The sequence below is a fragment of the Lepidochelys kempii genome, chromosome 9 (assembly GCF_965140285.1).
Source record: "Lepidochelys kempii isolate rLepKem1 chromosome 9, rLepKem1.hap1, whole genome shotgun sequence".
NCBI classification, from domain to species: Eukaryota; Metazoa; Chordata; order Testudines; family Cheloniidae; genus Lepidochelys; species Lepidochelys kempii.
The window spans coordinates 80,652,742-80,674,799 of NC_136388.1; the positions used below are offsets into that span (position 1 = coordinate 80,652,742).

General features: G+C 40.9%; 1 protein-coding gene across 8 annotated transcripts in view; it reads left to right on the forward strand.

Annotated features, from left to right (window-relative positions):
• The first annotated feature begins 1,145 nt into the window (after window positions 1-1,145).
• Window positions 1,146-22,058, forward strand: part of MTMR8 (myotubularin related protein 8) — a 39,118-nt gene continuing 18,205 nt past the window's right edge. For 3 of the 8 annotated variants that reach the window (XM_073361063.1, XM_073361065.1, XM_073361070.1), the window contains exons 1-8: window positions 1,146-1,281; window positions 6,820-6,942; window positions 7,885-8,047; window positions 12,080-12,237; window positions 13,900-14,028; window positions 16,918-17,052; window positions 19,200-19,332; window positions 21,272-21,381. In XM_073361063.1, the coding sequence (XP_073217164.1) occupies window positions 1,258-1,281; window positions 6,820-6,942; window positions 7,885-8,047; window positions 12,080-12,237; window positions 13,900-14,028; window positions 16,918-17,052; window positions 19,200-19,332; window positions 21,272-21,381 (975 nt within the window). In that variant the 5' untranslated portion in view covers window positions 1,146-1,257. Of the gene's footprint in view, window positions 1,282-6,819; window positions 6,943-7,884; window positions 8,058-10,086; window positions 10,188-11,383; window positions 11,489-12,079; window positions 12,238-13,899; window positions 14,029-16,917; window positions 17,053-19,199; window positions 19,333-21,271; window positions 21,382-22,058 lie in introns of those variants that run through there. The other 5 variants (XM_073361066.1, XM_073361069.2, XM_073361071.2 and 2 more) reach the window with 5 other exon arrangements.

A 22,058-nucleotide genomic window follows, 5' to 3' on the forward strand; every position in this document is an offset into this window, starting at 1 on the left:
GGAAACCACAACTGAAATAGTGATTGAGATCTTTAGCTAAGAGACCTCCAGGAAAACATCTGGCAATCTAACATCTGGATTTTGTAGATATTCTTTGTAGAGATTCATTTGGTTCCCTACTAATTCTCTTTCTGGAACGCTCTTACAATGAACAAAATCTGTGAAGGATGAAATCTGCTCACCGCATTTTAGCTACAGAATTGCAAATATTAGTGTTGGTCATAAACATATCCATTCCTGTTTGTCAAGCCAGGTAATGATTGCTATTAGACTGGGCTGCGCTGATGTGGCCTTGCATCTTGAAAAATTGCATCTGTGTGAAATAAAATCCTAAATACAGCTTTTAAAAAAAGAACACCTTAAAACAATGCCCTGAGTAACAATGAGAAACAGCTTTATAAATAACTTAAAACCAGGCAGTGCTGTACCAGCATGACAGCAGGAATAGAAAGGGTTTGAATCCAGGGCAAAGGGATACAAAATGCTTAATTTAAGACATAACAAAGGTTGTACCAGCCCATCTGGCCTGGGCCCTTGCATAGACTTCTCTAGACATGGCCTTGTTGAAATACTGCCAATCTTGAGTGTTAACAAATCATGAGTCGTAACCTCAAAACCCATGAGACTGGCACAAGACTTTAACAACAATAATGCATGGACTCCCAACTCTGGCGTGAAGTGTGCCTGATTTTGAGCTGTTCTCTACCTAGGGTTGCCAACTTTGGTTGGCTGTATTCCTGGAGATTTCCTCACATAACACAATTTTAATAGCAGGTTAATCTTTAAATTCCTGGGGACTCCAGGCCAATCCTGGAGGGTTGGCAACCCCATTTCTACCACATGGAGGGCTGGAGCCCCTGTTTAAAATGGCTGCTGGGACCGTCACAGGCTCCCTTCAGAACTGCTCTAAAGTCATGGGCGCTGTTAACCCTCTTGGTAGCCCTAGTTATGTCTCTGCCCAGCTACGTCTCTGCCCAGACCTCTCTGGCCAGGCCGGCGTCCCCTCTAGTCTAGACTCAGGCCCCTTTGGCCTAACCCCTACAACTTGTGTCATGGGCCCGCAGCAGCACATGTATGGGCAAGTTGCCCTTTGCCAAGATGGCGACCTAGGCTTCATGCCGGATTCGCGACGGAGTCTCGCGGTGTTTGAGCGGGAGGGGCGGGACCGGGCCTGTGTAGATGGCGGAGGAGGTGGCGGGGTTGTGACCCAGGGTGGCTCTCGAATGAGGAGGGGAGCGGGCAGGTCGGGCCGCGGCTATGGAGCACATCACCACCCCGAAGGTAGGACAGCCGGCTCCAGCGGCAGCGTCCCGCCCCTTCCGGGGACTCCGCCGATACAGGCCCTGTCCGCGCTACCTGCCCCCCCGGCTTCCCCAGTGCCCCCCAACTCGGCTTCTGCCCCCCAACTCTGCTTTCCCCGCCCCCCTTCCCTCCCCCCGGCTTCCCCAGTGCCCCCCAACCCGGCTTCTGTCCCTACCTCTGCTTTCCCCAGCCCCCGGCTTCCCCAGTGCCCCCCTGCTCTCCAACCCGGCTTCTGCCACCCAACTCTGCTTTCCCCGCCCCCTTCCCTCCCCCCGGCTTCCCCAGTGCCCCCCAACCCGGCTTCTGTCCCTACCTCTGGTTTCCCCAGCCCCCGGCTTCCCCAGTGCCCCCCTGCTCTCCAACCCGGCTTCTGCCACCCAACTCTGCTTTCCCCGCCCCCCTTCCCTCCCCCCGGCTTCCTCAGTGACCCCCAACCCGGCTTCTGTCCCTACCTCTGCTTCCCCAGTGCCCCCCAACTCGGCTTCTGCCCCCTACTCTGCTTTCCTCGCCCCCCTTCCCTCCCCCCCGGCTTCTGTCCCTACCTCTGCTTTCCCCAGCCCCCGGCTTCCCCAGTGCCCCCCTGCTCTCCAACCCGGCTTCTGCCCCCCAACTCTGCTTTCCCCGCCCCCCTTCCCTCCCCCCGGTTTCCCCAGTGCCTCCCAACCCGGCTTCTGTCCCTACCTCTGCTTTCCCCAGCCCCCGGCTTCCCCAGTGCCCCCCTGCTCTCCAACCCGGCTTCTGCCCCCCAACTCTGCTTTCCCCGCCCCCCTTCCCTCCCCCCGGCTTCCCCAGTGCCCCCCAACCCGGCTTTTGTCTCTACCTCTGCTTTCCCCAGCCCCCGGCTTCCCCAGTGCCCCCCTGCTCTCCAGCCCGGCTTCTGCCACCCAACTCTGCTTTCCCCGCCCCCCTTCCCCACCTCTGCTTCCCCAGTGCCCCCCATCCCGGCTTCTGTCCCTACCTCTGCTTCCCCAGTGCCCCCCAACTCGGCTTCTGTCCCTACCTCTACTTCCCCTCCATTCCCCGGTGCTCCCCTTACTTCTGCTTTCCCAGTGCTCCTCTATCCTGTCTGGCTCCCCACTCCCCTCCCTGTCTTCAACCACCTCCCCTGGCTTCCCCAGTACCCCTCCATCCCCTAGGGCTCTGCTGCTTCTCTCCCTGCCTCCTGCCCCCTCTTCCCCAGTTCCCCTCCATCCCCTTGGGCTCCCACCCCCTGGCTTCCAAAGTGCTCTCCCTGCTTTTCAAATATATCTGAAACTGTTCTTCCTCCTATAGCTTCCTCAGTGTCCCTGAAAACCTCTCATCCTCTCCTTAGATTCCGAAACCCCATTTCCCAGCCTCCTAAAACCTCTCTCTGTTACTTCCCAATCTCTGTTCCCTAAAATGCTCTAAACTGTTCTCTCCCCTCCCCCCCTCACTCCAGCTATCTTCTTTGTGGCAGTCTCCCTAAAACAGCTTTTCCACTTCTCTTCTTCTCAGTTGCTTTTAGTCCCAGGTCTGATCATTTCCATCCTTGGGCCTGGACTATAGATTTGGGGTTCTGAAGCTTCTGTTTTTTGACATGCCCCATTTTTCTTACCAGGGCTCTGACAGATACCTAGTAGCAACAGTGAAAATTCTCTAGATTATCAGAAATCAGTCAAGATTCCCTGTTACTAATTTAGTAAAAATAATAAAGCTTATATATTGTATATCATATAAAGATCTCTAAATGTCCTCTACTTCTGTGAATTCTTGTTTGCTGGTCAAAATTGTATCTGATTACTACATTGATGGATGTTCTATGAATGCATAAAATAACATGAAGGGTTAACAGATCTTAAATTGCAATCTGGAGGGCTCATATTAGTAGGATGTGTGGGATTAAACCCTTGGTATAAAGAACATGATTATCTGTGTGATGGTTTCATTGTTTAATTATGAGGTCAGAGTATCTGTTTGCTCTTGAGTTACATATGTGGGAACTTGAGCATGGTTCTTATAATCTGTGCTTACTGCACTTTTCTGTTGTGATATTTAAAATAAAACCCATAATGAAAGTTTTATTTGCACTAGATGATGGGATGCTGTGTGCTCACAGGTGTTTTCACTGATCTAAGTGTATTTTATTGCTACTTTCAAAGTCTGAAGTTGCTTCGTTGAGAGCAGATGCTTTTAAAAATACTAATGAACATGTGATTCAAGGTGAGATGAAATGACTTGCTCATTAAACTTTCAGTTTTTTAGGGATGAGGTGGGTATCCTTACCCAGGATTTTTTCATTGGCTGTTGAGTTGTTCTGATGTGTTGGACAAACAGATGAGTTATGGTTGAGAGCTACCAAGTGTCTTGGATTCAGACAACTAGACTAACTAGTTTGATTTTGTTGTAGTCTCCAATGTGTTTAAACAAGAACTTCTTTTCATTACATCAAAAGTTATGTTAATGGCTTTGTTTATGGACTATCATGAGCATTGTGTATTTTTTTTCTTTAGAATTTTGGTTTTTGCTACTCATGAACAGTACTTATTATCTGATACTGTGTGTTACTTGGGGTATGTCTACACTTGCCATTTAAAGTAGAGTCCTTTTATTTTTGCGCAAAAACTGTGGGAGTGTCTACACTTGCCAATGACTTTTTGTAGTGAAACTTGGAGTTTCACCACAGAAAGAAAACCACCTCCATGAGAAGCATGCAGCTCTTGTCGGTGATGTGCAAATGAAGACATGTTCTTCCTGTTTATAGAACTTTTAACCGCTGCAAGATATCCCACAGTGCCTAGGTGACCACTCTGGCCAGCAGCTCTGGTAAACAGACATCCACTCCTCCCCCTGTAAAGCCCCTGGAACTTTGAAACTCCCCTTCCTGTTTTCTTGGCAAGTGCTCACTTATCTGGCTAAGTGACAATGCCTATGCCACAGAGCAAACAATCCCCTGCTTGGAGCAATGCTGAGCTACTGGAGCTGATCAGTGTTTGGGGAGAGGAGGCTAATTACAAATTAGTTTCTCAGGCTGCTCTAAAATATGTGATGTTGCTACCTTCTAACTTCTTTTAAGGTGAGTAGTGTTTATGAAATGCCTCTAGAAGTATTTCACTTATGTTTAAAAGAAGGGTGAATTCATTGATTTGTTTAAAAAAAACAAAAACAAAAAACCCCATCTTATTTAGGTCATTAGTGACCACGAGTCATAGTTGATTTTTTTTTTAAACTGTTCATTTTGGGATGACTTGAGGATTGGCAACTGGGCAGTTGTTCACTTGTTTAAATTGAACTCAAGTTGGTAGTAACAAAATTGCCACCTAGCTATTCGGTGACCTTAGAGAAGTAAATTTAACTACATCAATCAAGTTCTATGATGATATGCACCATGGCCTCGATGATTGGTGCTAATTGATGCTTTACAGTTCTATAGGTGATCCATTTAGGCTATGTCTGCACTAGCGCTTCTGTCGATAAAACTTTTGTCCGTTAGGGATGTGAAAAACACACACACACACGCCCCTGACTGACAAAAGCTTTTACCAATTAAAAGTGGACAAAACTTCTGCTGCTTGTTAGGGTGGTTTTATTCTTCTGACAGGAGAGCTCTCTTCCGCCGGCAAAGAGCGGCTACGTGGGAAATCTTACAGTGGCACAGCTGTACTGCTGTGATGCGCAGTGTAGACAAAGCCTAAGATGAAAATGGAGTCACATGGGTGGGATGTTGTGGATGAGCTTGAACTGCTGTTTCCCATGTTGTAGTCATTGTGACTAGAACTTCAGACCTAGACACAGTCAAATAGAGCTGTTTGGGAAATGTATTTTATTTCCCACAAAAATAATCTAAGGTAAACATTTTAATTTTCATCAAAAAAATTTCATGCGATTCTTTGGGTTTTAATTGAAAACAGAAAATACCAACAAATAAAAAGGCATTACTTTTGACTTGCTCTACTTTCAGCCTGGTATGTTTTGACAGGATTGATTCAAGCTTAAAACATAAGTTTCTTCCAATTAATGTTCTGTGTCTTTGCCTTAATTTAAAGAATGCATATTTTTGAACATCCGCACATTTATTTAAGATGTCACTAACAGCTGTTGTGTATTTTCAGTCACTGACATGTGACACTTCCCCAGTATAACTGGTTGTAGCAAGTGGAATTTTTCAAGGATACTGGTCCATGAAGTGGTTAGAGTAGGGCTCTTGTACATTTTAACTCTGTCGTGTTCCAGAATGCTCCACCACACTGGTGTGTGTGGCTGAAATCAGAGGGCAACTTAATAAAACAAAATATAAATAACTTTCAAAACAGTGGGTAATCTTGCAAGTGACATGTTACGTTTGCTTGGTAAGCATATCCTGCCAGCTGTTAGTTCATTGGTGTGGCCCTTTCAGTAAAGTTAACAATTTTTTTACTCTTTAGTTATAAAACGTATTAAACACTAGGTCAAATATGTATTGATAGGGATAATTAAGTACACTTGCACTAGGCACTTTAATGTCCATTCAGCTATTCCTTATTGGACTGATAAAGGGCCACTATAGTGCTTATTGCTATGGATTTAAAAATATATAATGTTGAAATGAGGCTAAACCTCTAAACCTCCCCTTTCGGTTGCTTAGAATTTTCTTACCTTTCTTTTTGGCCTGAAATGTTCCATGCTTTCTCTCAGTCCAATGGTGACGTTTTACTTTTGGTTTTTATTGGGGGTGTGGGGTGGCTGGGTGTGTGTGTGTGAGAGAGAGAGAAATACTTCCTGTATACATTCCAACTAATTTTTTGCACTATTTTTTGCTCATCTGCTAAAACAAAATTATTTCAACTACTCATCAAAGAAGGATATGAGCCTGAAGAAAATCCGTTCAGTAATTTTAAACTTTAAGCATAAGTTCACATTTTTCACAGCATTGTAATTTTCTATTGACTCTATGGGGTTATCTTAGTGTGACTTAGAAAAATGGGTGTTCATATTTAAGAACTCTGCTATATAGACAGTTACTAGTACTTTCTCCTTCTCTTTAAGAAACTACATACTCGGTAAACTAAGTGCAAAACCCAACATGAATGCAATGTTAGAAATGAGAAATCAAGCATCCAGAAGTATAGGAAATTCCAGAGGGCTCTTTCTACCACAATATTAACTTGGTCATGTTACACTTGCAGCATTTTTTCCTTCCTGTCTTTTCTTAAATCTTAAAATATCTCTACAAGCTTGCAAAATGGCAAACTTTTATGACCATCTCAGGTACAAAATCTACTTGCCTGCCTTTCACCAATTACCGTAATGCTTGATAAAGAGAGAACTAAAATGTTAATTGCCTGTCAAAAATTAATCATTTGGGGTGAATAGCCTTGAAAGAGTCTATCTTTTATTAATCTGTAGCATAAAACATACAGGATGTGCAATGTGGCTGAGTTAATGTTGCAGAAGAAACCTTTACTCAAGCATCCTTTCTGAGCTGTGCATTGAACATTTATACCTGCTGCAGTTCAGATGTAAATTACAGACCTTTCAGCTGTAAGTTGATTTGCTTTTCCTCCCTTTTCCATATTGCAGGTAGAAAATGTCAAATTACTAGATCGTTATACCAATAGGAAGCCAGCAAATGGGACGTTATACCTGACAGCTACCCATCTGATCTACGTAGATGCTTCAGCTGAAGTCCGGAAAGAAACATGGGTATGTTGTAATGTGTGGAACTTGTAAAAGTATTAATTAAAATTTCTGATTCTGGTTGTGTGTAATTGTGGTTTCATTAATTTGGAGGTCATAATAATAATCTTTTATAGGACTTTCATGTAAAGTGTCTTACAAACATAGAGACAGTGTTAGATTCAGGAACAGAACCCTGCTTGCTTGACTTCCACCCCCAAGTTCAATACACTAGACCACAATATCTTAATTTACAGCATTCGGATGTATGAAGAGTTGAAGGCAGCAGTACCTCAATCTGAGGGCAAATCTACGTTACCGTGCTACATCGGTGCAGCTGCACTGATACAGCTGTGCCAGTGTAGCGTATCTGGTGAAGATGTGCGATGTGGTGTAGCAGACTTATACTCTGTATCTGCAGAACTTTTTAAAATTTAAAATTTCCAGGAACTTGTTTCTTGTATTTGCTAGTGTATCTGTTTTCATTTGAGAATAAGATTCAGTATCTTGTGAGTCATCTTTTTAAAAAATTACTGCAATTCAGTGACTAATGTATCATTTCCATCCTAGTTAATGTTGGCATTAAGCAATGCAAGTGTGTGTCCATGATTTTCCCCCAAACGGAGGTAGTTGCCAGCACCAAAAATAGACTGATCAATAGCTATTATAATTGAAAAGCTCTTATTTTCCTTTGTGCAGTTTGACCATGCAAAGGAAATAAATTTTTTGTTGTCCACCCCTTAGTTAAATAACCCAATTTGAGGGGCTATTTGGATTTTTCATGTTTGCTAGGTAATTTGTCACTAATTAGCAAAGAAGGAGGTTGTGATGTTAAACGAGGTGCTGAAAGGAAATGATTAGATAAACAGAAACTTCTCTCAAATATTATTGCAGAATCATTCGTATCTGGTTATAATTGTCTCTTGTCAGCTGGTGCAGAAAGATTTAGTCTCCCTTCCTGTTTTTCAGATTCTCCATCATCATATAGCTACCGTGGAGAAGTTGCCTCTGACCACATTTGGATGTCCATTGCTTATTCACTGCAAGAACTTCCGTGTGGCACACTTTGTCATTGGACACGAACGGGATTGTCATGAAGTGTATACATCCTTGCTTAAACTTTCACAGCCAGGTACTCAGGAGTGAGTCTGTTTTGAAATCTAGAGGCAACTAATTGGCAAGTATGTTTGTGCAATGGGGAAAACCCTGGTTATTAGGCTGTTGGCTTTCCCTAATCAGCACAGGAAGGAAGGATTTGAAATCTTAAGCCATTTCCACCACTGTTGAGCTGCTGTTTACTTAGCACACTGTTGTAGCACAAAATTCTGGCCCTCAAAAGAGGGCTGGTAGCTTGCAAGTAAATGCAGTATTTACTGGGGCTGTCAACCAATTAAAAAGATTAACCACGCAATTAATCGCATAGAGAAACAAAAATAGAATACCATTTATTTAAATGTATTGGGAGGTTTTCTACATTTTCTAATATATTGATTTCAATTACAACACAGAATACAAAGTGTACAGTGCTCACTTTATATTTATTTTTGATTACAAGTATTTGCACTGTAAAAAAACAAAATAAATAGTATTTTTCAATTCACCTAATAAAGAAATTGCACTACAGTACTTGTACCATGAAAGCTGAACTTACAAATGTAGAATTATGTACCAAAAAAATGCATTCAAAAATAAAACAATGTAAAATTTTAGAGCTTGCTAGTCTACTCAGTCCTATTTCTTGTTCAGCCAATCACTCAGACAAACAAGTTTGTTTACATTTGCAGGAGATAATGCTGCCCGCTTCTTGTTTACAATGTCACCTGAAAATGAGTAGGCATTCGAATGGCACTGTTGTAGCCGACGTCGCAAGACATTTACTTGCCAGATGTGCTAAAGATTCATATGTCCCTTCATGCTTCAACCACCATTCCAGGGGACATGTGTCCATGCTGATGATGGGTTCTGCTTGATAACAATCCAAAGCAGTGTGAACCAACGCATGTTCATTTTCATTATTTGAGTCAGATGCCACCAGCAGAAGGTGGATTTTCGGTTTTGGTGGTTCAGGTTCTGTAGTTTCCGCATTGGAGTGTTGCTCTTTTAAGACTTCTGAAAGCAAGCTCCATACTTCTTCCCTCTCAGATTTTGGAAGGCACTTCAGATTCTTAAACCTTGGGTTGAGTGGTGTAGCTATCTTTAGAAATCTCACATTGATACCTTCTTTGCATTTTGTCAAATCTGCTGTGAAAGTGTTCTTAAAATGAACAATGTGTGCTGGGTCATCATCCGAGATTGCTATAACATGAAATATATGGAAGAATGCGGGTAAAACAGAGCAGGGGATGTACAATTCTCCCCCAAGTAGTTCAGTCACAAATTTAATTAACTTATTTTTTTTAACGTGCGTCATTAGCATGGAAGCATGTCCTCTGGAATGGTGGCTGAAGCATGAAGGGGCATATGACTGTTTAGCATATCTGGCACGTAAACACCTTGCAATGCCAGCTACAAAAGTGCAACGCAAATGCCTGTTCTCACTTTCTGGTGACATTGTAAACAAGAAGCAGGCAGCATTATCTGCTGTAAATGTAAACAAACTTGTTTGTCTTAGCGATTGGCTAAACAAGAAGTAGGACTGAGAGGACTTGTAGGCCCTGAAGTTTTACATTGTTTTGTTTTTGAGTGCAGTTATGTAACAACAAAAAAAATCTACATTTGTAAGTTCCACTTTCATGACAAAGAAATTGCTTTATAGTACTTGTATGAGGTGAATTGAAAAATACTACTTTTTGTTTATCATTTTTACAGTGCAAATATTTGTAATAAAATAATATACGCTTTGATTTCAATTACAACACAGAATACAATATATATGAAAATGTAGAAAAACATCCAAAATATTTATTAAATTTCAATTGGTATTCTATTGTTTAATAGTGCGATTAAAACTGCGATTAATCGCGATTAATTTTTTTGAGTTAATCGCGTGAGTTAACTGATTAATCAACAGCCCTAGTATTTATTACTGTGTAAATGAGATGGTTGGGAGAGTCTTAAGGCAGAATTGTTGATGCCCTCTGAAATGTGTCTAGTCTGCTATCCCAGAAGAACTTTATGATCCTCTTTTTTTTTAGTACTGGTGAAAGATGCTAAACTGACAGCCTGGTAAAATGAAGTCCTTCGTACAGACGCAGTGCAGACTTTGCCCACGCTGTCCCAGCAAAGTGCTTGAACCCTGGACTGGGTTTGAACTGATGACTTAGAGGAATATAGTATGATAAAAACTTTCATTTATCTCCTGAGCTGTTCAGTCTCCTTATTACAGTATTAGAATTAAAACTTTGTAATCTGGCATATGATCATATACAAGTTTCTGGTGCTCTGTTAATGGCTATTGTCCTATAGCTATGAAATATTACAGATACTGTGGTAACTGTCACTTGCAGGAAATAGAAAATTAGTTGGTTTCTATTGCCCTGTGGCTGCATATGTAACTTACTGTAACTATTCTGTCCTATTCATGGGTTCTCACAATTTACTCTTGTCAGGTTAAGATTTCTGTTTGCATGCCTGCTTCATCTGTTTTGGCAGAGCAAATAATTATTCATTATTTGCTATTATGTGATTGACAGTTGAGGGTTACCTGTTTAGCAAGCTGGGTACTTTATCAGACTCTGGCAGGACTCAGTCTGTCTCAGGAGAGCTTGCTGTCTTGAGTATCAACTGAGTGAGTTATTGACAGGATTTGCATTTTTTGAAGAGAAGGAATGAAATTGGAGGTGAGGTGTGGTGTGGAGGGGATGGTGGAATTACTGTTTCTCAGGCTCAGCCTGAAGCTCTTGTTGGGCTGACAGTAATACTCCAGAGATCTATCAAGTTTTCCTGCAGGAAGGAGAGCACACTATTGAAATGGGAAGCTACAGGCTGATAAGAACTGTGTTGTGTGAACTCTTTGCAGAAGCTGTTAGTTTTAGTTGCTCTCTGCTGTTTATAGATTAACTCTTCATGCATTGCTGGAAAAGGCCAATGTATTCTTAAAGGAACCTGTTAAGTAGGAAATAGATTGCTTTAAGTGTAAAATTAAAATTTTAAAAGTTATTCATTTTAAAATGTTTGTTTTAGTGCTTGCTTGGTTTTGTGGTGGATGTTTGTATTTTGTTTAGCATCATGGTACAGGGTACAGGTGCTATGTATGGACCTGATCTAGTTGGATCCTGAGTAGAGGCAATTCCCAATTACTAAAATTATGAATCTGAATGCATCTCAGGATCATATGTATATATGAATGAACATTATATGTACAGTTTTGGCCCTTAACATATTGCCCTTCATAAATATAGTCCTTGATCCTGAGAGGCTCTTAACTCATTTTTGTCATTAGGCAGTCTATCATGTATCACCTAATGTGATTAGAAATGTTTTTCACTAACTTTCTTTTTTTATTTAAACCATACCTCTGTGCTCTCAGGATGCCCTGAACAACATTTTGGTAGTGCACGAGAAGCAGACTAGATACCTTTTTCAGGCTGAATAAAGTTCCACAAGTGAACAAAAAGAAATGGTGAAAATTAAAGTAAATACTTCAGATTGTGTCAGTTTTCATCTATGATGTTGTTAGTAACATAGGTAAAGAATCTGTACAACATACATGATATCTTAAGTTATAAGGTGGTAATTTAGACCATACCTTCTGATGGACAATGTTTACAGGGTTTTCATCATTGAGTGGAGACTGAATACACGTTGTCACTAATAGCATGCATGCAAAGGTTTCCTCTAAAGAGAATGGGGGAGAAGTGCATAACAAACTACTAGCAAAACTATTAGTATAGTTGGTTGTTCATGTTATAAAAGTACGAGTAACTTGCTGTATTTTTTTTCTTCAGTCCCCTGGTGTGGTATAATAACGTACATATGTTTCTAGGTCTCCCAATCATTCTTTACTGACTGCTTTAAACATTTGGTATGATGATATGCCAAAGAACCAGAAAAGGTCTGCTTCTACTAGCTTTCATTTAGTTGTAATCTAAATGCAGAACGGTGATTTGCCCTGTGTGCCTGACCCCAGGGACAATCTTTAGGAGAAAGTGTGGAACATTTGACTTTCTTTTGCAAGTGTATTAAATTTTTCTCTCTACTTAATTTTTAAATTTCTTCTCCCCAGTGAAACCTGAAGAACTTTATGCGTTTTCTTATAACCCCAAAATGCCTAAAGATAACCGGGAGATTGGATGGAAGCTGATTGATTTAAAAGTAGATTATCAGCGTATGGGAATTCCAAATGACTTCTGGGAAATAACGGATGCTAATAAGGACTATGAGGTAACATCCGATGAAGTGAGCTGTAGCTCACGAAAGCTCATGCTCAAATAAATTGGTTAGTCTCTAAGGTGCCACAAGTCCTCCTTTTCTTATTGTGCAGAGTAGCCACTCAGTGCAACATCCTTTTATTTGTACTAATGACATGGAACAGCCATTCTACTGCTGCATAACTGATGCCTTGACAGAAGTGAGCTCAGTCTATCTAAAGTATCATCTTCCTGATATGAAGCCAGAGATCATGATACTGTAAAAGAGCAGAGAGCTGCAGAGTCGTCTTGATTTGCATGATCCCACTGGGAAAATACCAGATATTCATTTTCTAGAGAAGCATCAAACAAACTCACCAGGAAACTAAGATTCCTTTAGCTTCCCTAGGTAAAAGGGAACCTTCCCAACCCCCTTCCCCATATATACATACCCAGGTGGGTATCTGATGTGTGGAGGAGCAGTGGAACCACTCTGCCTTTTCAGGTTGGGAGCAAAAAGAAAAGAACAAAAGCAGTAAAAAAGGACTGGCTCATTCTCTACTTGGTTTCAATCCTCTCTCAGAAAAAAGGGGCCTAAATCCCTGATTCTTCCACTCTTACTGAGCTGCTATTGCCAGTTGCTGCCTTCTCTCCTCTCTTTAAGCTCAGTTAAACCCAACAAGCTTTATGCCAAGAAAGATTTTAAGCATCACTTATTTAGACACCTGCTTTAAAATGTTCTCTATATTTCTTTGGAAATTGTACATGGAGAGATCTCTTTCCTGGCTAAAAGACAAAGCAGTCAATTCTGAGAAAGGAGGCAGTCTATTAAACTGTATTGTGTGTATAATTCTGCCACCAGGCAATGGATATCCACCAAGGAACACAAACCTAAATTTTCAGAAGTGATCAGTAATTTTTGGTCCCTCAGTTTTTGAACACCCAACTTGAGGTCTCTGAAAGGTTGCTCCCAGCACTTCCTGAAAATTAAGCCTCTTCAGGCATCTGAAGTTGATCACCCAAAATCATTAGTCACTTTTGAAATTTAGGCTTCAGTGTATACCTCTCATTCGGGATCTCTTTATTTTTAATTCCTCTAGTGTTTCCCAGTTTAGGTTTACAAACAACAAATTTAAGTAAAGCCAGGCTTTGAGAATAATTTGTCTGAAGTGTACACTGAAAAGACGCCAAGCCTTAAAAATTTTGGGGGGCTGAAAATTATTCGAGTATCAGGGTAACACTGAACTCTGAGTATATGCTCTGTGTGGTTGGAGCTCATTCCAAGATGCACAGGGCATTGGAGGGGGACAGTTATTTTATTTAACGTAAGAACAACCTGTCTTCACTTCTAGTCTTTGCTCCTACATGAGCCACGATCCTCAGAAGATGCATTTTATTAGTATAATCTTACTATTTTATGCATTGCTATTGTCTTGTTTCTTCAAGGACAAATTGGAATTAGTATATCAAATGTTTACTTAATTTCGTGCATCCATATTAATTATAGTGTTTCACATGTTTGAAAAACAGCATTAATTATTTTAATCTTTTGAAAGATTAATTTTGGTTGTATATCAAGCTGATCCATGGTTACTATTTATTAAAGCTAAGTAACAAATCTTTAATTATTCAGGCATGTTAATATCAAGCTGGCAAATTTAATATTTGGAATTTTCCCCCCCCATTTGTACTCTAGGTCTGCAACACGTACCCTCCAGAAATAGTGGTGCCAAAGGCTACTAATAAAGCAACTGTGTTTGGAAGTTCCAAGTTCAGAAGCAGAGGGCGGATCCCAGTGCTTTCCTATCTTTACAAAGAAAACAATGTTAGTTATGCACATTCTGGTCGTCTTCTCATTATTTTTCTTGCTGCCCACCCAGCTTTAATATAGGGAAGGAATGTGATCAAGTTGTTAAAAGAATTGGAGAGTTAGAACAGAAGCCAGGAGTTGTCTCTCTGCCACTAGCTTGCAATGTGACCTGATATAATCCTATGAGATATGGGTAATGCTGACCTATTTCATAAGGAGTTGAGGCTTAATTGTTTTTTAAAGCACTTGAGATCCTTCTATGAGCAATGTATATGCAAGTGTAACTATTGTTTTTTACGTTTTGAAGAAATTTCTAAGCAAACACAATTTCAGCTATCAGAAGTTGACTCTCTTTTCCCCAAATAAAACAGTCACTTGGCAAAGCTTGTCCTCTACACCAACATAAAAAAAGCATGATCCTTTCAAGCTTCCTCTTTGAAATCTCACTTGGATCAATTGTAAGAAATGGCTTTTTGGGTTTGTAAACTAAGTTAGTTACAATGGACAATCTTTAACAAATTGCAGCTTAACTCAGCTCAATTTTCTGACTTTTGAACAGAAGGAAATAGCTTGGAACAAATCCCTATTTTTTTTTGTATTAACTCAGAATAAGTGGAGTTTGTTCTAACTGAAGAGTAGAATGCAGCTTTTTTAACTTTGTTGTTTCAGCATTGTTTCAGGCACAGAGATGAGCAAAATCCTGTCACAGTTAACTTGTTAGGCTCAAGGTGCTTTCCTGAGGAAGCTTGTCTTGACACAACAAATTGCATGGAGTTGTGTTGTCAGAAACTACTGAAGTTTATGGTCAAATTCAGCATTGCTACAAGTATGGATCAGTAATAGCTAACTAAAGTCATGAAGAGAGGAAGTGAGAACAAGGGAAAGGGAGTGGGGAAGGGGGACAGCAACAGTTGGGATATAGTGTATGTATGAGATAAAATAAATGGGCCAAACGTGAACATAGATCAGTCACTGTCCAACATTTAAACTGTGTTAAACAATGTCTGGCTTTTATATAGAGACCTCAGCCAGCTGAGGTTGATTTATTGCGTCTAGTCTAGACGCGATAAATCGACCTACGAGCACTCTCCCGTCGACTCCGGTACTCCACCAGAGTGAGAGGTGCAGGCGGAGTCAACGGGGGAGCATCAGCAGTCGACTTACCGCAGTGAAGACACCGTGGTAAGTAGATCTAAGTACGTCAACTTCAGCTACACTTTCATGAAGTTGCGTGTCTTGGATCGATTCCCCTCCCCTAGTGTAGACCAGGCCTTAGTTGAGTTGGGCTGGAGATCCTGTTGTTGTTAAAGACGAGGCTTAGAAAGAAAGGTCCCCTTGTTTGACAGTCTCTTAGATAGTATTGAAGATAGTAATAACTGTCTTTGCACGTGGTGGTTGGGATTCAGCTTGAGCTGGTAGAGAAGGTAACGTCATTTGGGTCCCTCTCTTTCCGGCCCCTTCTGATCAAGACACCTCTCAGGATCAGGATGGTTAAGGCCCGGAGTCCCAGGAAACGGTGGGAGTGGCATCCATGATATGAAGCTCGCTCCAGTAGCCTTCTCTGTTCTTTCCATCTGTTGTTGTTCATTTTTGGTCCTTTAGTACTTTTCCCCACAAAATATTTGTTTTAAGGACCCAAGATGGGAGTGATAGGTGGAATAGCCCATCCCCTCTGTGACGAGATCGCCGGGGTGCAGCCTGGGACAGTGGGACCGCTCTGTCCCTTTCTCTCTCCAGCCTGGACTGTCTCTCACAATGCCTTGCTAGTGACAAGCAGTAAGCCCCTCCAGGCGGTGTTATCACTCAGCAGCACAACCACATGTGGAGCCCCACACTCAGCTAGATTGCATGAATGCTTCCAGAGCCGCTCATGAATCACACAGAGAAAGGCATTAGCAAAATCCCGCTAGCTCCCAGCACTTTACCTCAGGAATATACCGTCTTGCACTGCTGAAGATGAGCAGTGCAGATTTATTAATTGGTTCACCACTTCATCAGTGCAGGTGAGTCATTCATTGTAGCTCCCTCCCTGGACAATGGCTGATGTCTGTTCAACAGCACCCCCTTGGTTGTTGATTACCTCCGTTGTCAATGTCTCTGTATAGTTGGTATCTGGGTGCCTCCCAAACCCACAGCATATTTTAGTGAAAACCATACAACACAATTCTTATAATTTCATATGTATTGGTGATATGCATATTTAGATAGAACAGTGTCTTTCAGCTGATCATAACCTTTTCCCTGCTACCTCACATGGCATACTTTATATGCAATATCACAGTTATATACAGATGAGGAATATGGGGGTTATAAGACACTTCCCTAAGGTATAGTGTGTCACACCCTCATTATGTTGTCCACCAATTAGGCCTAATATCCAACATACAAGCTTTGGCTCATTAACTTCCAGCTCCACGTCTTCTGTTTTTAGTGAGCATAATTTCAACACAGACCTTGAATCGGATCAATTTGGCCTTTTTGTTTAGTTATTCAGTTATTCGATCTCCCTTTTGCATTGTTTTCCATCCACATTTGTTGTTATAGGTTATTATGGCATTTTATGAACTTCCACATACTTTTAACAGTTGAGTGCATGATTAAGGTAAATTTGGAGGCCCAATTATTACAACAGATAGAAGTCCTTAGGCAGAAGAGCAATGCATTTGAGAGGAGGGTGGATAATTGTCTCCATAGAAGCACAATCCACTTGAGACTCCCAAAGCTCTTGAGAAGATTAGAAGCATGAGCTGGAATTTTTCACTAATTTGTCCACGTGACAGAAGCTTTACAGTTAAACAGAGACCAGGCTTAGAACCATCCCCATCAAATTTTAGCGTGTCCCTCCAAGCAATAAATATTCCTGATTTTGATCTTTTCTCTACAGTAAACTATTGTGTGTTTCAGGCTGCCATATGTCGCTGTAGCCAGCCTCTCTCTGGTTTCAGTGCTCGCTGTGTGGAGGATGAACAGATGCTGCAGGCAATTAGACAAGCCAACCCAGGGAGTCCCTTCATGTATGTTGTAGACACAAGGCCAAAGGTATCACTTAATGGGATTTGTGGATGTTCCTAAAGTTCACATCTGTTATGTCAACACTGCTTCCAATGGATCATGGTTTTCAGATCTCTAACCTAGTATAGTATGAGGAAGCTCTGCTAAAATTATGGTGGGGGATGTCAGAGGCCACTCCTTCCTTCCCCAAGAAACTGGTGTCCACCTCACCGCTCCTTAATGATGAACTCCGTGTCCAGCTGCTGTTCTTGGTCCTAATGTCTCCCCTCCTCCCATTCGTTTGTGTGAGATCAAACTGCGGTGATCATAGGGGCACTCGTTCCTAGAGTATACCAGATTATCTGACGTTATAGTTAAGAGTAGCCCAACTTTAATGACCTTTAGTGGTTGACTGAGGCAGTGGAATGGGTCCCAGTACAGAGGTTAGGCCCCGAGTTTATCATTGACATGGAGAGGGGAGTTTAAAGTACTGGTTGCACAAATCCGAAGTGCTAGTATTGGTGTGGCTCAGAGGCACAGTGGCCTTCAAGGATTATCTGGTTTCATACAGTCTGAAGAGGTGCAGTTCCTGCAATGTTCTGACATAAAAGTAATTTTAATGAATATTGCAGTGGAGAGCATAAAAGTTGCTAGTGCACTGTGAAACCTGCCATTACAGTATACGGAGTTCCTTTTACCTCAGTAATGGCACTTCAGGGCTAAAACGTCACTGTTGGGATGTTGGCTCAGTAATAGCTCTGTCCTAGGTGATTGGGAAATGCTTGCATGAAGTTGCACTGAAACATCTAATGATTACGTCTTGAGACATAAATAGCTTGAAAACAAGGTGAGATGTCTGCATCTGTTGTGGACCTATTCATGAAGAGTTCTAGGCATAAGGAAATTGGAACATAAGGATTTGCATGAGGATATCCAACTACAAAAAAAGCAGCTCTATACTGCTGGCCATTTTGAATCTGAAGTCGTGAGCTCATCTACTATTAGGGGATATTGGCATGGCCTGTATTAGACTGGAAATGGGACACACAAGGTGCAGATCAGGTGTCGCCTCCAGGTAAACATAGAGGATGTTTCAGCAAGTCTTCGGCTGTTGAGTATGGTGTTTCCTAGAGCTAATTCTGTTGTGCTATTTGTTCCATAATCATTTGTTTGTAGTAACATTGATCATAATACATTCATCTGGCATTTGTGTGGTGCTCATGTACTTTGACAGGTGTTCCATCGACATTTATGATTAAATTAATGGCTATGTAGTGATAATCCTCTCGATGGCAAGGGAGGAGATTATATTTAGCCACGTTTCTCCCTCTCGCCAGCCAGTGTTTAACCTGTTTAAGGAGAATGAAATAACCTAGATTTATTTTCACTATGTGCTACTAGGCTTGTGTTTCTGAATCTCTCTACCTCATTCCTTTCCATGGAGGCAAACTACTCCACTTCCAAAATCCATGGATTTGGGATTGAGAGTTAAAACTGAGGTCCTATTCACTTGTGACCATTCTAGATTTTATGGTAACTTTAGTATGGGCCTGGCTCAATTCCATTCTGGATAATCAACATCCCTTTTCCTTAACTTCTTCCTGCAACTTCAATTGAATACTGTATTCTTGCTGTTGTAAACTTACACATTGTTGCGGTTTGCTAATAAGCAGCTGCCATGTTCCACCTCTGAGTTGGTTGCATTTTAGTGATAGATTAAACAAACTCTCTTTATTTTTTTTTTCAAGTGCTTTGGAATCCTTTTATTATTTTTGCAGCACCATGCACATTTATGGTGGTTTATAAAAATATTTCTGCTAGATGAAAGATGTGTTCAAATGTAACTATTGCTTTTATTTGTTGCTTTTTTTTCTAGCTTCTCAATTAAAAAGAAAATGAATCTCAGTTGTGATAACAGTGAAACTTCTATAGTCAAACAAGCTTTTGGTACTACTTTGTGTTAGGCAGCTTGAAATTGACATCCAGGTTCTTAAGCCTTTGCCTAGTGTTAGTTGACTGCACACACGTAATTTTAGTAAAACGATTGGAAACAATTAATGGGCAAAAATAACCAAAACTAACAACGTTCCCCACCACTCTCACTTTTGTGAACTTGCTTTGCCTGATGTTCTGGAAGATGAAAAGCATTTGTGAGCCAGGTTTGCTTATGCATTTTTTTCACTTGATTTCTACAGTTAAATGCCATGGCAAACCGAGCTGCTGGTAAGGGTTATGAGAATGAAGATAACTATGACAACATTCGCTTTAAATTCATCGGCATAGAAAACATCCACGTGATGCGGAGCAGCTTGCAGAAACTCTTGGAAGGTATGGCACTTGCCTTTGTCCCTGTGGTGTTGGTTGCCACCTATTGACGTAACTCGCACTCCACAATGGACACATCCTGTGTACATAACTGCATGTGCACTTCGGGGCATGGGACAGAAAAAAGATAAGGAGAGTAAATATCTGGCTTTGTGCTAGTCTTATAGAAAAGGCTCAAAGTGTTACAGTATTTTAGCTGATGTTAAAATGTTCTTTAAAAACTTGTTGGTGAAAGAGACAAGCTTTCGAAGAAGAGCTCTAGGTAGGCTTGAAAGCTTCTCTCTCTCACCAACAGAAGTTGGTCTAATAAAAGATATTACCTCATCCACCTTGTCTCACTAATATCCTGGGACTGACATGAGTGCAACAATACTGCATACTTTAAAAAAGGATCTGATAAGAGGCATTGTGTTCAGTTTTACCATGCATCTAAAATAAAAGCTAATATTTAGCAAATTTTGTCATTAAAAGTAAACAATCAACCACATACAAAAATAAAATAAAAACAAACAAGTAAGATGATCATAGCCTTTTACCATTAAGCTGATCATTAGTTAATTTATGAAATACTGAAATGCAATTGAAAGAAGTTATTTTTATTTGGGTTATTTTGGTATGAGTAATCTGTGATGTGAGAGTAGGTTTCAGAACTCTCCTGCAGGAGAGTTAACAACTTGCACTATGTAGTTTTTATTTTTTTCATTTGTTTTTAAATGTGAATGCACATTCTCAGGGCCTTGCACAGCTATTTGGGATGAACTTGAGGGGACACTCTTCTGGACCAGTGGAGATTAGGGGTCTGATTCTCCTCTCATTTATACTGATGTAAATTGGGAGCCATGCCATTGAAGCTAATGGAGCTGTTCTGGTCTAAAACTGAAAGGGGACTCAGACCCTAAGTGAAGAAAGAGAAGAGTGAGAGTATTGATACAGTACTTCCTGCTGGCTTATTCACTATAGTATTAACATCCTTCTGCTGGCAGAGTCTGGGGAACGTTTTGAAGCTGATACTATAAGTCCTTCTGTCTTGTCCCATTGCCTAGAATTGTGAGGCATATAATACAAACACAGTCATTCAAAATATATAGGAGGTTAATATTTGGGTTGTCAGTGTAATGCTATGGAGTGATCGAATAACTGATGCCCAGATCAGCTGGTCTGGTAGGATCCAGGGTTTGGTATTGGCCTTGGAGAAAAATCAGGCTAGACGGAACAGGGGGTTTGGCATATGCAAAAGTACTGCTCTAGTCAAGAGGACCTGATGCTGGATGATTTATTTTGGAGTGGGTGAAAAAGCAGAATAAATGCTAGTTTATTCTTATTTTATCCCCTTGGCTAGAAGGCCTTGACAAAGATAGTGTGTCTCAGAGGTTCTGAGGAACTATTGAACTATAACATTATAAGCATTTTCTACCATGCTTTTCACCATATTATCCGAGCCCTCTTCAAGGTGAGATACGTCATTTACCCCTAGAAATTAGAACTCCCCATCTTTCTCTAGTCAGTTTTATAGTGATTATATGCTGGTGGTGTCTGAGTATGTGTGATGTTCTATAATGAAGGGATGGGTAAACACATAAAACCTTAAATCACCTGCCTTGGTTGAAGAGAGCTCTTTTGAAATGAGATTTTGATTATAATGGTGAAAGGAGGGAAAAGATACTCCAGGCTTAAATGCTAGAGCCCTCTGCAAGCTAAAGAATTTTAATTGTGTTTACACACTCAAACACACTATCCATAGTGTGTGATCTCTTTAAAGAGAGAAAATTGATTCCTGTATTTCAGTATTCAGAGAACATTAGCTTTCAGGATCAACCAAGCTGTGTCACTATTATTCAGTGGAGGAGGATTAGCATTGATGGACAGGAGGGGTTGAGAAAATCATGGTTACTGTGCATTTCATTTGAGAAATCTCTGCCAATTCTTTTGTTTGTGTTTTCAGTGTGTGAAACAAAATCTCCCTCAATGAGTGACTTTCTTACTGGACTGGAGAACTCAGGCTGGTTACGGCACATTAAAGCTGTAATGGATGCTGGAGTCTTTCTTGCTAAGGTATAACTTTCCCCAAGAGAAATTTATTTTTTTGCACGCGCGCACACACACACACACACACCCCTCCTCCTCCTGTTAGTAATGACAGCTGTGAAATAGTTGCCCAAGAGAAGTGGGGGAAGCCCCATTGTTTGGACACTTAACACTAGATTGGACTCTCTACCTGAAAATGTAGAAAATGAGCCTGCAATGGTAAAGACATAGACTGGGAGACCTAACTGTCTCTTTGTGTGTGTCTTGTGACTATAATATAGTGTTTTCCTACATGGATTGAAACTGTGACCTATCCAGTATATTCCAACGAGCAACATTACCTACTGTTCATTTGTTCTCAATTTTATTTTACTTCAATTTGAATAATTAAAAAAGATGCCTAGGTGCCCTGATGTGTAATTAATGTTGCAAACAACTCATAACTTTTCTTAACACTTTCACTAGTTAGCAAAAATTGTGGTGTTCTAAGTGAGGGTTTTTCTGAGTGTGTTTGTCATCTCCTGTCACTATATGCTATATGGATGGCATAATTTTGAACTTTTAACACCGATCTCTTTTTCCATGGGCTATTGTAAGGCGCATGACTTTTCTTCTGATCAAGTGGAAAGAGCAAATTTGCTGCCGCAAACAGATCTTCAGTAACTGCAAAGGGAATGCAGTAAATGATTGGTAGAAATCAATTG